The sequence below is a fragment of the Cebus imitator genome, unplaced genomic scaffold (genome assembly GCF_001604975.1).
Source record: "Cebus imitator isolate Cc_AM_T3 unplaced genomic scaffold, Cebus_imitator-1.0 Scaffold39, whole genome shotgun sequence".
Lineage (NCBI taxonomy): Eukaryota > Metazoa > Chordata > Mammalia > Primates > Cebidae > Cebus > Cebus imitator.
Window position 1 is genome coordinate 7,170,929 of NW_016107354.1, and position 16,526 is coordinate 7,187,454.

A 16,526-nucleotide genomic window follows, 5' to 3' on the forward strand; every position below is an offset into this window, starting at 1 on the left:
AAAAAAAAAAACCTACCTACCCTAGCACCTCAGAAGGTTACATTGTTTCACTTAATATTAATAATTTTTTAATCTCTTAGTTTATATTTTATAAATTTTTAGATAATCATTGCATATTCCTCCAAACATACTTCAGATTTTTTTTCTTATTAAAAGTAGCAGTTTAGAAAAGTTATTCTTATATACAGCCTAAAACAGCCTACAAAACCAGGCATAGTGGTTCACGCCGTAAATCCCAGCACTTTGGGAGGCTGAGGCAGGTGGACTACCTGAGTCAGGAGTTCGAGACCAGCCTGGCCAACATGATGAAACCACATCTCTACTAAAAATTTAAAAATCAGCTGGGCATGGTGGCACATGCCTGTAATCCCAGCTACTCGGGAGGCTGAGGCAGGAGAAATGCTTGAGCCTGGGAGATGGAGGTTGCAGTGAGCTGAGATCACACCACTGCACTGCAGCCTGGCTGACAGAGTGAGACTCTGTCTCAAAAAAAAAAAAAAAAAAAACACAGAACCTACTCAATGTAGTGCTTGCTATGCTTTTTTAAGAAATAAAATAGAATCTCTATTGCTTAAATTGTAAGCAATATAGAAAAATGGTTTGGAATATCCTTTTGTTGATGGCTATTATCTGTGACATGAAACTGATAAGATGTTCTTTTGGGTAAATGTTTTTAGATGGTAAACTGTGGATAAATAAGGAATTAACTGGAAGACATAATTTCTTGAAATGCTTTTTTGGCATGAGTAAATGAGGGATATTAATGTAGAAATATTTCACAGTTTCTAGCAAACTAATATAATTTATATTATTCAGAAAAGAATTACTAAGCCTAGAGTGATGGATTAAGGAATTACAGTTTTTGTGAGTACTGGGCATTTATGAATGAATATTATTTCTAAGAAAGGTGCAAACACTATTCTTTTCAGTTCTGTTAGAAAGTATTGGTCCTGTGTTTATACCCTTCTTCATATTTCTTTAGTTATTAAATGTCTTTGGTTTAGCTGACTTAGTGGAATTTATTAGGAATTTTAAGTTTTGTTTCACATATGAATTTTTATGAAGCATGTACATTTTATAGTATACTTAAGTAGAGGTTGAGCATTCCTTATCTACAATGCTTGGGACTTGAAGTGTTTTGGATTTCAGATTTTTTTGTTTTCTAGAATATTTGTGTTATACATTCATTCATGCATTTATTTATTTATTTATTTATTTATTTATTTATTTATTTATTTATTTATTTATTTATTTGAGATGGAGTCTCACTCTATTGCCCAGGCTGGAATGCAGTGGCATGATCTCAGCTCACTGCAAACTCCACCTCCCAGGCTCGAGCGATTCTTCTGCCTCAGCCTCCCAAGTAGCTGGTATTACAGGTGCCCACCACCCTGCCTGGCTAATTTTTGTATTTTTAGTAGAGACGGGGTTTCATCACGTTGGCCAGGCTGGTCTCAAACCTCTAACCTCAAGCGATCTGCCTGCCTTGGCCTCCCAAAGTGCTGGGGTTACAAGCATGAGCTACTGCCCCCAACCTGCATTATACTTTATTGGTTGAGCTTCCCAAATCCAAAAATCAGACATTTGAAATGAGCATTTTCTTTGAGCATTATGTGGGCTCTCAAAAAGTTTTAGATTTTGGAGCATTTCGGGTTTCAGAATTTTGGATTTGAAATGCTCAAACTGTAAATTCAATTAAAATTAGATTTTGAAAGATTATCATTCTCTAGAATATTTAATTATCACTAAAGACAACTACAATTTAGAAGTAGTGGTAAGGGCCCGGCATGGTGGCTCATGCCTATAATCCCAGCATTTTCGGAGGCCAAGGTGGACGGATCACCTGAGGTTGGGAGTTTGAGATCAGCCTGACCAACATGGAGCAACCCCATCTCTACTAAAAATGCAATTTATCCAGGCGTGGTGACACATGCCTGTAATCTCATCTACTCGGGAGGTCGAGGCAGGAGAATTGCTCGAACCCGGGAGATGGAGGTTGCAGTCAGCTGAGATTGTGCCATCGCACTCCAGCCTGGGCAATAAGAGCAACACTCCATCTCACACACAAAAAAAGTAGTGGTAAAAAAAATACTCTGAGACATAGATGTATGTTTTTTTATGCCCAGATTTGTTTACAACAGCATTATTTTATGTGCATTGAACATATTCGTACTACAAATAGGTTTATGTCATGTTTATGTTTTATGTCATATTTGTATACAAGTAAATACAAACCTTTCTCATGAGGAAAAATATAAAGAAAATTTTTTTGATGGCATTTTTTTTTTTTCTTTTAGAGATGGGTCTCTCTCTGTCATCCAGGCTGGAGTGCAGTGGTACTGTCGTAACTCACTGTAGTCTGAACTTCTGGGCTTAAGCAATCTTCTTATCTCAGCTTCCTGGGTAGCTGGGACACCACGTGTGTGCTTCCATGCCCGGCTAATTTTTAAATTTGTTGTAGAGAGGTGGTCTTGCTATTTTACCCAGGCTGGTTTCAAACTCCTGGCCTCAAGCAATCCTCCTGCCTCAGCCCCCTAAGTTGCTGGGATTATAGACATGAGCCACTGTGCCTGGCTGTTACTGTGATTTTTAAGTTAACAGATTTCTAATCTGTTAACTTAGAATAAAGTTTCGACAACCCCGATTCTGGTTAGTGCATAAGTTTTCATCTCTGTTTTATAGCCGTGCAGTACAATCAAGAAGAAATTGAAAAAGAGGCAGAGTTAGATGATGAGCTTCATCGTTGTCATGCAGGATTTTTATCCCCTGAAGAACCTGCTAGAGAAGTCCTTCACCCTTAACCACTGGTGCCTCAACTTAATACTTTTGAAATTCATTTGTTTCTGATGGAATTGGGAAACTAAAGTATGTTAAGTAAAATATAATATTTAGTTTCTCATTCCTTATGAGTGGCAAATGGGAAGACTGTAATGACAATCTGCTTATCTGCTTTCAAAGTGTGAGATTTGAAGGAAATCAGACCTTTTCTTTGATTTTTTTTTTTCTTCTGAGACAGAGTTTTGCTCCTGTTGCCCAGGCTGGAGTTCAGTGGCTCACTGCAATCTCCACCTCCCTGTTTCAAGTGATTCTCCTGCCTCAGCCTCCCAAGTAGCTGCGTTTACAGGTGCCTGCCACCACACCCAGATAATTTTTTGTATTTTTAGTAGAGATGGGATCTCACCATGTTGGTCAGTCTGGTCTCAAACTCTTGACCTTAGGTGATCCGTCTGCCTCAGCCTCCCAAATTGCTGGGATTACAGGTGTGAGCCACCGCATCCGGTCTGTTCCTTGATTTTTAAAAAGACATAATATCATTAGTAGAATTCTAATCTTTCTCTACCCACTTTTTAAATCATTTAAAAAATGAGTTGTTAGGTATGAATTAGTTACCGCTTCTTTAAAAGTCTAAGAATTGAGCCAGAACAAGCAGCATCAGCAAGTGGTGAAGACGCCAAACTGAAAAATTTGCATGCATTGTTTCTAGCACTGCCAACCTGTTTATTGAGACAAGCAAAGCAAAATAAAACCAATCAAACTTTTGATTTAGTTTTAGGATTTAGATTTTTTTCAAATACTGCCTATAGAATTACGTAGAAAAACAGTTACATTTCATGTTTATAGATGTATATTTCACAGCAGAGCTTTTAGTTCACATTTTCATTGACGTCAGCCATGCTCTTGATGATCCCAAATGCCCCTGTAAAAGTTTGATTGTCAGCTGGTCCTTGACAGTGCACCTTTCTCTCTGTGTTCCACCCTTCTGGTTACCATCAAAGCTCTGCATGCCTGTGTCAACAGTTTTGTTTTACTAATTGTTTGTAATCAATTGAAGTTAATAATTTTAAGTTTTGCTGGGAAAATTTGCTTACCTCTTTTTATTATTTTATAATTAGTAATATATTTCCCAAGCCTTTCCAGATTTATGAATATATACCTCAGAATTAAAGTGTTACAACATTTATTTTATAATTCCTATAATTTTGGTTATTCCATGGAATTTTTGTTTTTATTTTATTTTATTTTACTTTTGAGACAGTCTCGATCTTTCACTCAGACTGGCGTGGCGTGGCACGATCTCGGCTCACTCCAACTCTCGCGTTCAAGCAATTCTCCTGTCTCAGTCTCCCAAGTAGCTGGGACTACAGGTGCATGCCAGCAGGGCTGGCTAATTTTTGTGTTTTTAGTAGAGACCGGGTTTCACCATGTTGGACAGGCTGGTCTTGAACTCCCGACCTTAGGTGATCCACCTGCCTCAGCCTCCCAAAGTGTTGGGATTACAGGCGTGAACTACTGTGCCTGGCCTATTTTTATTTTTGAGATGGATCCTCATTCTGCCACCCAGGCTGGAATGCAGTGATGCAATGTTGCCTCACTGCAGCCTCCACCTCCCAGGTTCAAGTGATTCTCCTGCCTCAGTTCTCTGAGTGGCTGGGACTCCAGGCATATGCCACTAGGCCTGGCTAATTTTTGTTTTTAGTAGAGATGGGGTTTCCCCATGTTGGTCAGGCAGGTCTTGAGCTCTTGACCTCAGGTGATCCACCTGTCTTGGCCTCCCAAAGTGCGGGGATTACAGGTGTGAGCCACTGTGTCTGGCTACATGGAATTTTTAAATGAGTAATGATTTATGGGTCGGGGATGGTGGCCCATGCCTGTAATCCCAGCACTTTGGGAGGCCAAGGCAGGTGGATCACAAGGTCAAGAGATCAAGACCATCCTGGCCAACATGGTGAAACTCCGTCTCTACTGAAAATATAAAAATTAGCTGGGTGCAGTAGCGCACATCTGTGGTCCCAGCTACTCTGGAGGCTGAGGCAGGAGAATCACTTGAACCCGGGAGGCAGAGGTTGCAGTGAGGTGAGACTGCACCACTGCACTCCAGCCTGGTGGCAGAGTAAGACTCCATCTCAAAAAAAAAAAAAAAAAAAAGAGTAATGATTTATTTTCCACATGATTTCAAAGTTATGACTTGTCCAAGTGATTTAAAAGTGAGAGAGAAAAAAATAAAATTGCATCTAGTTATCTTTGCTGTCTCCCATGAATCACTGTATTTAACATGTTATTTCTGTCCAATTTTAGTTCATTTTAAATGCCCACTTTTAGTGATGTTACAGTATGTGTCATTTAATTTAATCCCTGCCCTTGCTTTAGCTTTTCTGTGCATGGAGTATGAGGCACATATACAGTCTGTGCCATGTTGTATTTGTTTCGTACCACGTTGCTTGGCCTATTTTGTTGTCCTTGCTGACCTTCCATTGTTAGGTGATTTGGAGTTGCTTTACTTTTTAATTTTACCCTTTTGTTTTTGGTGGGACAACTTTCTAAATATTTCCGTATTAAAGTAGTGATGTATAGATGATTTCCTTTTTAAAACATATTTATCATGTCCTTTAATGTTTTAAACATTTCTATGGAGGTATTTATTGAAGCATTTTTATCAAACATGACCATTTAAAATCTCTATCAACTTTGTATAGTGATTCTTTCTTGTTCTATGACATTAGGTAATATATCTTAGAATTTTCACCTTAATTGTTTTCTAACTAAATCTCAGTCCTAATCCTGTATCATTTTTTATTTCTTTTGATATGTGTGTGTATTTATTCTCTTTGATGTTCATAGTATGTTTCATTGAGATTCAAGGTTGATTTTGGGGGGAAAAAAGCACCTTTGCAAAAAAGTCAGTTTTTCTAGAACTAGTTAGGCAGCTAGGCCCTTGTTCCTGGTGTGGTTTCAACCGAGGCGAATGCTTGTATCTCTGCAGGGGAATTTATTTATTTATTTATTTATTTAACCGAGTTTTGCTCTTGTCACCCATGCTGGAGTGCAATGGCTTGATCTCAATTCACTGCCACCTCCACCTCCTGGGTTCAAGCAACTGTCTTGGCTCAGCCTCCCAGAGTAGCTGGAATTACAGGTGCCCACCAGAGCATGCCTGGCTAATTTTTGTATTTTTAGTAGAGACAGGGTTTCACCATGTTGGCACAGTGGCTCTAGAACTCCTGACCTCAGCTGATCCACCCGCCTTGGCCTCCCAAAGTACGGGGATTACAGGCATGAGCCACTGCACCCAGCCATCTGCAGGGGAATTTCTGACTCATAGGGTGGGTTCGTGGGTTCCTGGCTCCTTACTTCTCATACAGTGAACCAGCATCTGGGGCAAATACATAGCAGTCGGATGCTCTGATGAATGTCCCTGTTCAGTTCTTTGACTTTTTTGTATCCTTCTTAAATAATAATTTTAAACACAAGCAGAAGCCCATCTATAGTACTTTATAGATTTCAGCAGGCATTATTCACCTTACAGGTAATACGGGAAGAAATATCTTTGATAAGGAAAGACTAGGGCTTAAATTCAGCAATCTCTGGTTAGGAGAAAAGTAGCACAGTTTATTACTTCTTCACTGATTTTGACTGGATGATCTGTGTCTTAATCAATTTCTTTCCTCTTTATATGCACTCTCCCATTTTCCCACTTCTGTATTGACTTTCCCACTATTGTATTTGTAATGCACCTCCTTAGTCACTGGAGAAAGCTTTGAGGCATGTAGGCTGTCCTAGCACCATTTTCAGTCTTAAAGTTTCACAACCACCAGCTTCATGGGACTCTATTATCAGGCTTTAAAAACAAATTCTTCCCTTCCCTCACAATCCCAAGCTATTCATCTTTCTCTAGGGGAGCCTTTTGTATTACTAATTAAGACTAGGTCACTATATTAAAACAGGGTTATTTTCTAAAAGATTTATATAAATGACAAAACAAGGGCTAATTATTTTTGTAAGGACAACAATTTGAAATCAGTTAAGGCCTAGAGTGACTGTTTCAGTCTTCTGTGATGGCCCTGGTGACTTCTTGATAGTTCTGTCTGAGCCCCTCTGTTCAGTTCCAGCACTGGAAGGTGGACGGAGTCCCATTTCAGTGGCAGTGAAAGGGGAGTTAATCTTTCCTGAAGCTGTTAGTCTGGTAGCTATTAGCACACATGAAAATTAGAAACCTTGCAACTTTAGAAATAGAATCTGTGTAGTAAATGCTGTCTGTGTACCAATTTGTATAGCTTTTAATTGAAAGACCTTATTTTTGAATGGAAAATGTGTGTAAGCTTGTGACTAAAATAGTTCTGGATGGAAGGCCATTCAGTATCTTCTGGAAAAACTGTCTTCTGGAACTAAAACATGAAAACAACAACAACAAAAACCCAATCCATTATTGCTTTTTCTTTTAATGAAGAAAACCAGTGTGGCATAATCCACATATTACCAATATTAATTATGTCTTAAAACCATTTAAGAATGATGGTTTACATATCCTAAAGTCAAAATTTTAAAGACCTTTTATTTGTTATTAATTATGGGGAGAATATTGACAAATTTTCAATTTGAGTGTTGAAGTAAAAATATAACCTTTTGGCTGGGCGCGGTGGCTCAACCACCTGTAATCCCAGCATTTTGGGAGGCTGAGGCGGGTGGATTACCTGAGATCGGGAGTTCCAGACCAGCCTGACCAATATGGAGAAATCCCATTTCTACTACGAAAAATACAAAACTAGCTGGGCGTGGTGGCACATGCCTGTAATCCCAGCTACTCAGGAGGCTGAGGCAGGAGAATCGCTTGCATCCAGGAGGCGGAGGTTGCGGTGAGCCGAGATCGAGCCATTGCACTCCAGCCTGGGCAACAAGAGTGAAATTCTGTCTCAAAAAAAAAAAAAAAGTAATCTTTTATAAATATGTGGCTGAAGATGTTAATTTTAAATTTTGGAAAAAGTTCTTAGATTTAAGTTTTCTGGACTTATTTAGATATTTGGTCTATTTTTAAACTATAAATACAAAATTGGATTTTAATGTGATAGAGAATTAGAAAAAACAGATACTTTATATAATTTTGTTACATTTGAATTCATTTTATGAATATATGTTGTAAGAATTCTTCCATTGCAATATTTTTTGGAAAATATTATTCTAGTCATTGTTTGTGTAAGTTTATTTCTAATTACATTAAAAGTAAAATTAGAAAAATATGTAATATTTGTTGTAATTTTCTGGGGAAAAAGAGATTTGACAATGTTAATAGAATGAATTATTTGTAAAACACTAACAATAGAGAGTCATAAAGCCTGAGTAAGAGCCTTAGATATTGTCTTCCAATGAAGGAACCACTTCTCCAGCATGGCTAGTAAGTGGTTATCCACCTCCTGCTTCAAGTCTTCCAGTAATAGCATTGAAGTGGAAATCACAGTGGTTTCCAGGCTTGTCTAGGTGATTCCAATAGGAATACCCAGGTACAAAAATTACTGGTACCTGGGTCCCATCTCCAAGTGATTCTAATATGAAGACATGTTTGGGAACTGGTAAAGCATGTAGAAAAGCACCTCAATCTTTTTCAACATTAGAGAATCTATAAAGAAGAGGGAACCTGGCTGATTTTATGAAAAGTCTAATAAGCATTTAGATGCCATTGACAGCATTTACAGCCACACTCCCTACCCTTCAGTACTGTATAATAAATAAGAAATATTTCCATTTAAATTCAAGAACGATTTAATAAGATAGCACACTGACAGAGTCCATGATGATGGTATAGTAGAAAATCCTGGACTGGGTGTTAGGATTTTTAGCTGCCCAACTTTAAATAACTTCAGACTTACAAAATACTTGTAAAAATAGTATAAAGAATTCCCATATGCCCTTCACCTAGCTTCCTCAAATATTAACACGTTATATAACTATAGTAAAAGTATTACAGGAAATTAACATTGGTATAATTCTATAAGCCTGCAAATTTTGCCAGTTATCCTACTATGAATTTTTTCTGGGCTAAGATCCAACCTGGGATCAAACATTGCATTTAGTTTTGTATGTGTTTGTTTGAAAAAAAATCAAATCGTTGAAACAATAGTACAATGAATTTGTGAACCCCCCAAATTTGAGACTGGTCTCAGTTAATTTAGTTAATTTTGTTAATTTAGTTTATTTTGCCAAGGTTGAGGAGGCACCCGTGACACCGCCTCAGGAAGTCCTGATGACATGTGCCCGAGTGGTTGGGGCACAGCTTGGTTTCACACATTTAGGGAGACATGAGACCTCAATCAATATATGTAAGAAGTACATTGGTTTGGCCTGGAAAGGCAGGACAACTTGAAGCAAAGGCAGGAAGGCTCTAACCTTGGCTGGAGCTTCCAGGTCACAGACAGGTGATACACAAAAGGGTTAACCATCTTCTTTTGAGTTTCTACCTTTCCAAATGAGGCAAATCAGATATGCATCTATCTCAGTGAGCAGAGGAGTGACTGAATAAAATTGTAGGCAGGTTTGCCCTAAGCAGTTGCTAGCTTGAGTTTTCCTTAGTGATTTTCGGGGCCCAAAATATTTTCCTTTCACAAATTCTGGTATATCTTGCTTTCACTCTTTCTGTACAATTATTTGTTTGACTGAAGCATTTCAGAATTAAGCTGCAAACATTGTGATCCCTTACCTTAAATGTGTGAGTGAGCATCTCTATGAACAAAGTTTTTTGTTGTTTTTTTTAAAATAATAACCATCACATAATTATCAAATTTGGGAGTTTTTGTTTGTTTGTTTGTTTGTTTTGAGACAGAGTCTCACTCTGTCACCAGGCTGGAGTGCAGTGTCATGACCTCAGCTCACTGCAACCTCTGTGTCCACCTCCTGGGTTCAAGTGATTCTCCTGCCTCAGCCTCCCAAGTAGCTGGGATTACAGGCATCCACCACCATGCCTGACTAATTTTTGTATTTTTAGCAGAGACAGGGGACACTATGTTGGCCAGGCTGGTCTCGAACTCCTGACCTCAGGTGATCTGCCTGCCTTGGCCTCCCAAAGTGCTGGGATTACCATTGTGAGCCACTGAACCCGGCAGAAAGCTTTTCTTACACTGAGCCAAAATCTCTCTCCAACTTGCTTTTTTGCCTTCAAAAACATCACCTAACATGTGTACTCAGATTCGCAGGTGTTAGCTTTTCAGAGACTTACAAGACTCGTACCATGTCTTAAACTCCCAGGCTACTCCAAGCAAAACGGGCTCAGCTCCTTTACTCATTTGTAGTGATTAGGATTTGGTTCTGCTGAAAATGAGAACATTTTAAATAAGGGTAGATTACTGACTTTATTTCTTATGTTCCACAGGTTCAGAGGTGTCATTCTAAAGCTGGTAGAGGTTTCACAAGTCGTCAGGGACCCAGAACCATTCTCTTTTGCTGTCCCCATGTCCTACTGCATGGTTTCCACACTGTGGTGCAAGATGTCTGCTCAAACTCTAGGCATTACATCTGCACTCCAGATGCTGTCAGAAGGAAGGGGTAAGGAATATCATGTCCTTCCTTTTAAGGACATTCCCCAGAAGTCACACAGAACACTTCCAAGTTCTTTGGCCAGAACTTGGTCATATGGCCACATTTAGCTCCAGAGAGGTCAGGAAATGCAGTCTTTTATTTTGGAGATCCCTGTGCCCAGGATAAAATTGGAGGCTTTTTTTCAAGGAAAAGGGGAAAATAGATATTGGTTGACAAGAAGCAGTCTCTGCCATACTGTACCTGGATACATGTCTTTGGGTGAGTGTCCCTTATTCACCATTCTGATTACTTGTTGGATGTTTTTAATGTGTTACAATATGGTTCCAAAATTGTATGTGATATTCCAACAGCAAGTTGGATGCGATGTGTCATATAAATGACCTCAGTGTTAACCAGCATTTGAATACCATGTCTCAATGCTATGCAGCAATAAAGAACATAGAAAGTCAGGGATTTCCATAAATAATCCCTGAGGATATACGCTCATATTATTTGAGAGGCATTGTGAGGCATCTGCTGTGTGCTTTAGAGTTGAATGAATCATTGGCAAAAGTATTAAAAGATATATTCAAGCCAGACATGGTGGCTCATGCCTGTAATCCCAGCACTTTGGGAGGCTGAGGTGGACAGATCACTTGAGGTCGAGTTGGAAACCAGCCTGGCCAACATAGTGAAACTCCATCTATACTAAAAATCCAAAAATTAGCCAGGTGTGGTGGAGAGCACCTGTACTTCCAGCTACTTGGGACTCTGAGGTACAAGAATCTCTTGAACCCAGGAGGCAGAGATTGCAGTGAGCTGAGATCAAGCCACTGCACTCCAGCCTGAGCAACAGAACAAGACTCCGTCTCAAAAAAAAAAAGGTGGCAGGGGAGGTGGGGCTGGGCATGGTGGCTCAAGCCTGTGATCCCACCACTTTGGGAGGCCCAGGAGGGTGGATCACGAGTCTGGCCAACATGGTGAAACCCCGTCTACTAAAAATACAAAAATTAGCTGGGTGTGATGCTGCACGCCTGAAATCCCAGCTACTCACAAGGCTGAGGCAGGAGAATTGCTTGAACACGAGAGGCGGAGGTTGTAGTGAGCCGAGATCACGCCACTGCACTCCAGCCTGGGTGACAAGAGTGAGCCTCCATCTCAAAAAAAAATAATAATAATAATGTTCAAATAGATGTGATATTGGTAAAAATGAAAACACATATATACAAGATAATGACTTTTCCTTCTAATGAAATATAGAGAAATCTGCCAGTTTTATCCTTTAGAGTAAAAAGGATATCAAAAGTGATCAAAACAGTAAAAATTACCCAAAGAGTAATTTGATAATTTCTATAGGGTGATGTGTATATGTCACAACTTTGTGAATCACTATTCTGGGCATGTATAGGGAGCCATCATATACCTCCATTGGGAATGCTATTTAATGATGTCACTAATACCAGACAAGGACGTGTCCTCAGGTAAGGCTCCATGGAGTAGGCAGCGGTTGAGAAGAGGTGTAATTTAGGTTTTAAAAATTCTATAGTCGGAATTAACCTTGCACATCTCTACCTGTTACAACGGCTGTCGGGAAAGCTGCGATCTTCTGAAGGCCCCTCAGCTAGTTGCTGCCACTTGTGGGCACTCTGCGAATCTCTCACTTCTGAGCTCTTTATCCATTCAATTTGTTCTGCAGATAAGTGAGAATGTAACTATTTGCTTAGTCAGTGACGGCATCTCTAACCCTGCAAAGGAAGCTTTTACTATCAGTTTTAGAGAAGTGTAAACGGGCTGGGGATATGAGGTCACTTGCCCACTGTCCTATAATCAGCAGATGGCATGGTTGGCATTGGAGTTCAGGTCTGTGTTTTTCTGTACATTACATCCGTTTTAGTGATGCGAAGGAAAAATGAAATAGGGTCAATGAGACAAATGGAATGCAGATTGCTGGAGAAAGAATGCAGGTTGCGCGTTATAAATGCACACACATTTACAGTGCCACTTGAGTTCTGAACTTTGCAGTTAAATTGATTTAAAAATTCGTCTAGAAGTGGTAAAACTTAATCATCGAATGAGAATATTTGGGTTTGCTTCAGGAGGTTGCAAACCACTTCTTGGTTAGTAGAAATGTGAAATTAAGGGCCACCTTCAGGCGTTTAACTGAATTGTCCTGGAGATGTAATTTGGCTTTCGACTTAAGTAATGTGACGTTTTTGTTGTTGTTTTTGGTTTTTAAAGTTTAAGTTTATCGTGCCTACGGTAAGATGTCGTTCTGGACACGTGCCCCTGCTCTCGCATTCACTGACTGCGGTCACCATCCTCCTTAGGGTAGTGCTCCGGGCCACTTGGATCCTGGCCTCACTTTACTAAGCGAACTCGGAGGATGCCCAGAGCTCTGGACCGCAGAGCGGCTCGCGAGAGGCCCCGAGGCTGTAACTGCGCAGCCTCGAGCCGCCTGCGAGGGCGAGGGTGGCTTCCCCGCGCGGTGCCCGCCCCTGGGCCAAAGTGCGGCGTGGGCGGGGCTGGTCACGCGCCTGGATCCCTGCAGTGCATACCCGCGAAATCCGACTTCACAGTTGCCGAAGGCATCCGAAGAAGTGGGATGTGCAAAAGCGCCGGCTAGAAATTCCGCCCACTCTTTGCGCAATAGAGGGCTCCCTCTGCTCTCGGATCTTTCCGGGCCGCCTGCTCCCACTTGGTGAAAAAAATTCCAGAGCGGCTACCAAGGCGATGGCGGGGATTGCGGCAGCTTCAGCGTTCTGCTGCGCAGCGCTCCTGCTTCTGGGGCGCGCGCTGACTACCACAGGTAGGGGCGTGTGTAGGGGGCGGCTGGGGTGGGGCGGGGGCACCTGGCGCCAGAGGGTCCTCGCGGGTCAGTTCCCTAACGCCCCTCCAGGAGTCCGCGACTTCCTGGGGCTGGGGGCTCTATTTTCGAGCGCCGTTCCTTTGTGAGATGCGGAATCCGAATTCAACAGGTTTACCCTGAAGGCCTACCCGGTGCAGGGGCGGCACCAGGGCGAGCGGAGACTGTGCCTCCTAGGATGAGGCGCGCTTGACGTTTCGGTATTCAGCGGTTCTCTTGCATCATCCAAGGGAACCAGAGCAGAAAAGATAATCAGGGAACGGGGAAAATAGGAAAACCACTCACCCGCGTATCAGCGGGTCCTCCTGGCTTTGCTAAGGTCTTTACTGAGAGAGGGAGGGGGTTGTGGTGACCTGCAAACGTTCTCTCACTTTTTGGAGAACTCGTATGGACATGCTCTACGTTAACTTAAACAGGAGACTAAAAGGCTGAAATGCGTATGTAGAGATATTTAAACTAATTTCTAACTAGAAGAATGGCAATTAAACAACAAGATGCGGCTTGACCCTTACTAGACCGGCCAAAGTAGGCTCCTGGATGCCGGGTGGTGGACGGGGGAATGTGGGAATCCCGGAAGCGCTCTGGGCGCCTTGCGTCACTGCAGGTGGAGGCGAGCCACGCGTGGACCTCACCCTGGAGCGCACTTCACGTGGCAGCAGCTTCAGAGCACACCCTTGCTGCTTGCAGAGCAGGTGGACGGTTGTTGAAGGCATACAGCCAAGAAAACAGTGGACAGACAATTCAATACCATTCCTACGATTTGAAAAACAAAAGATACAACCTTAAAGATAAAAACGTACACGTTAAACACCTTAGAACGGCTGCCTGATGGGAGAGGGAAATGGAAATAAAAAAGCGTGGATAGTATTTCTATACGTTTGCAAAGAGCAATGTGAAAATAAGACAGTTCCAAATAAAGTGTGGGCCGAGACGAAAGCCTAAGCTGCGCTCGGCTAGGTGCCGGGGGGCTGGAAGCGCCTGCGCGCTCTGCGGGTCCGGGCTTTCCCCACTTCGGGCTTTCCCCACCTGGAAGTCGCGCCCGGGGGTTCCCGCCGCGCCCGCCCCACGCCCCCTCCCGGGCCCGGCGCCCCTTGCCACCTCCTCAGGAGCCTCGGGCCCCCGCCACTTTCGTCTTGCCCCGGTCCCCGCGGATGCTGGCGGTAGTGGAGAAGGGCCGCGAGGCCTCAGGGAAGCGTAGAGCAAGGAGCGCCGTTTGGCGGCGCGGCGCCGCCCAGTGGCCGTGGCAGCAGCAGCAGCAGCAGCCTCGGCTCCAGGAAGGAACTTAGCCGCGGCAGCGGCGGCGGCCTGAGGATTGGACCGCAGAACCAGGCGTTGGTGCCTGACTTTAGCACTGGAAGAGCCTGGCATTGCAAACTGTCAGAAGCTTTCGCCTAACAAAAATCATCTCCCTCTACAAGAAATCTCTACACCTTAGAATGGAACATCTACTTCCCTGACTGCTATTCTGTGTGGAAGCAAATTTAAAGTGATACAAGAAAAAAAATCCAATCAAAGGAATTCGTCAGATTTTAATGCATGAGATTCTAACCCGCCTCTGTATGAGACTGTCTTTAAAGGTTGCTGATATAGAAAATGTTTGAAAGAATATAGGTTTTATTTCAGAAAAAAAATTCAAAAGAGCAATCCGTAAAGCTGTAGTTAACAGTCCTCCCTGATTGGAGGGCTCTACAACTGGAGATTCTCTAGGTTGGTTGAACCACTAGTTTATTTGAAAAGATAAATGCATAAATGCTTTTCCGGAAACAAGACTGCAGAAAATTCCAAAGATCTAGTCCTTGAAAAGGGCGAAAGCTTTTAAGCCGTTATTAAGACACTAAACTCTGTACTTTGAAATGAAAATACATGGAGGTCCTGGGTGAGCTCTTGGGCACTCTGAAAATAGATGACTTTTCCCAAATTTGCCTTCTAAATTTTGATTTGTTGATTTAAATTTTTAAAATTTATGTAGTCTAACACTCAGTTTTGTATTCCTTTTAAGCACATGTTAGTGTTTTTGATATTTTCCCCTTCTCTCTCCCCTCCCCAATCTTCTCTCTCTCTCTCTCTCTCTCTCTTTTTTTTAGTAGTCACTTTTCACTGAAAAGCGTGACAATAGAATTGGGTGGCCTGGCTATTTCTCTCGTATCCGTGGCTCCTCCATTCCTTGGTTGGCCCCCCGGGGGAAGAATACTGTTTTTTCGTTACAGTTGACCCTATCTTCATTTTGTAGTTCAAGTCTGTCTTTGCTTTGATACATAGAACGTAATAAAGCTTTTCACCATGTTTCCCTAATGTCGATGTTTAAAAATAGACTTGCACAAATGTTTGAGTAAGTTGGTAGGTTTTTGTATACATTTTTAACATTAATTAACATTAATTTTGAAAACTTTAGATATGTTGGATGTGACTAGTGAAAGGACATGTTTGATGGTAACAAAGGGAATTAGATTTCTGACATTCATCTAAATATTGATGTCTAGCTCTGCATTGCTAATAATGAGTCTGACTTCTTTGGAGTTGTACTCGTCTTTGAGATGGAAAATGTAACATTTTGAACTGTGCTTGCACTATTTGTTGGAATGGGTATAAGCGTAAACTTGCTAGCAACCTACTGTTCTAAAATGGAAAACATCTAGCCAGTCACAGTGGCTCATACCCATAATCTCAACACTTGAGAAGGTCATGGGGGTATTGCTTGAGCCCAGGAGTTGGAGACCAGCCTGACAGCTCAGTAAAACTCCATCTCTACAAAATATAAATAAATTAGCTGGGCATGGTGGCATATGCCTGTAGTCCCAGCTATTTGGGAGGCCGAGGTGGGAGGATCACTTGAGCCCAGGCGGTAGAGGCTGCAGTGAGCAGTGACAGCACCACTGCACTCCAGCCTGGGTGACAGAGTGAGACCATATCTCTAAATAAATAAATAGGAAAACAACAAAAAAAGAGAAAATTGTCTTTACAATAGCATCAAAAAGAGTAAAATACTTCAAGTAAATTTAACAAAAGAAATAGAAAACATATACTCTGAAAACTGTAAAATAGTGCTGAAAGAAATTTAAGATCTAAATAAATGAAATGGAAAAAAATGTCCTGTCTTAGTCTTGCCAGCCTGCCATAACAAATATATACTGTGTGGCTTAAACAGAAATTTATTTCTCATGATTCTGGAGGCTGGGAAGTCCAAGATGAAAATGTGGATGATCTGGTTTCTGGTGAGAGCTTCATTTCTGGTTTGTAGAAGGATAGTTTCTTGCTGTATCTTTACATGGTGGAGAGAGACATGTATCTCACTGTCATGTCTTTTCTTTTCTTTCTTTCTTTCCTTTCTTTCTTTCTTCCTTCCTTCCTTCCTTCCTTCCTTCCTTCCTTCCTTCCTTCCTTC

At 41.5% G+C, this 16,526-nt stretch overlaps 1 protein-coding gene across 4 annotated transcripts in view; it reads left to right on the forward strand.

Moving 5' to 3' along the window:
• Positions 1-25: 25 nt before the first annotated feature.
• NCR3LG1 (natural killer cell cytotoxicity receptor 3 ligand 1) overlaps positions 26-16,526 on the forward strand; it is a 37,526-nt gene continuing 21,025 nt past the window's right edge. Inside the window, exons 1-2 of one of the 4 annotated variants that reach the window (XM_017525808.2) lie at positions 26-36; positions 13,961-14,851. Coding sequence is in view for 2 of the 4 variants with exons in the window: in XM_017525810.2 (XP_017381299.1) it covers positions 13,012-13,087 (76 nt within the window). In the remaining 2 variants the exon portion in view is untranslated. Of the gene's footprint in view, positions 37-11,472; positions 13,088-13,748; positions 14,852-16,526 lie in introns of those variants that run through there. The other 3 variants (XM_037737523.1, XM_017525810.2, XM_017525809.2) reach the window with 3 other exon arrangements.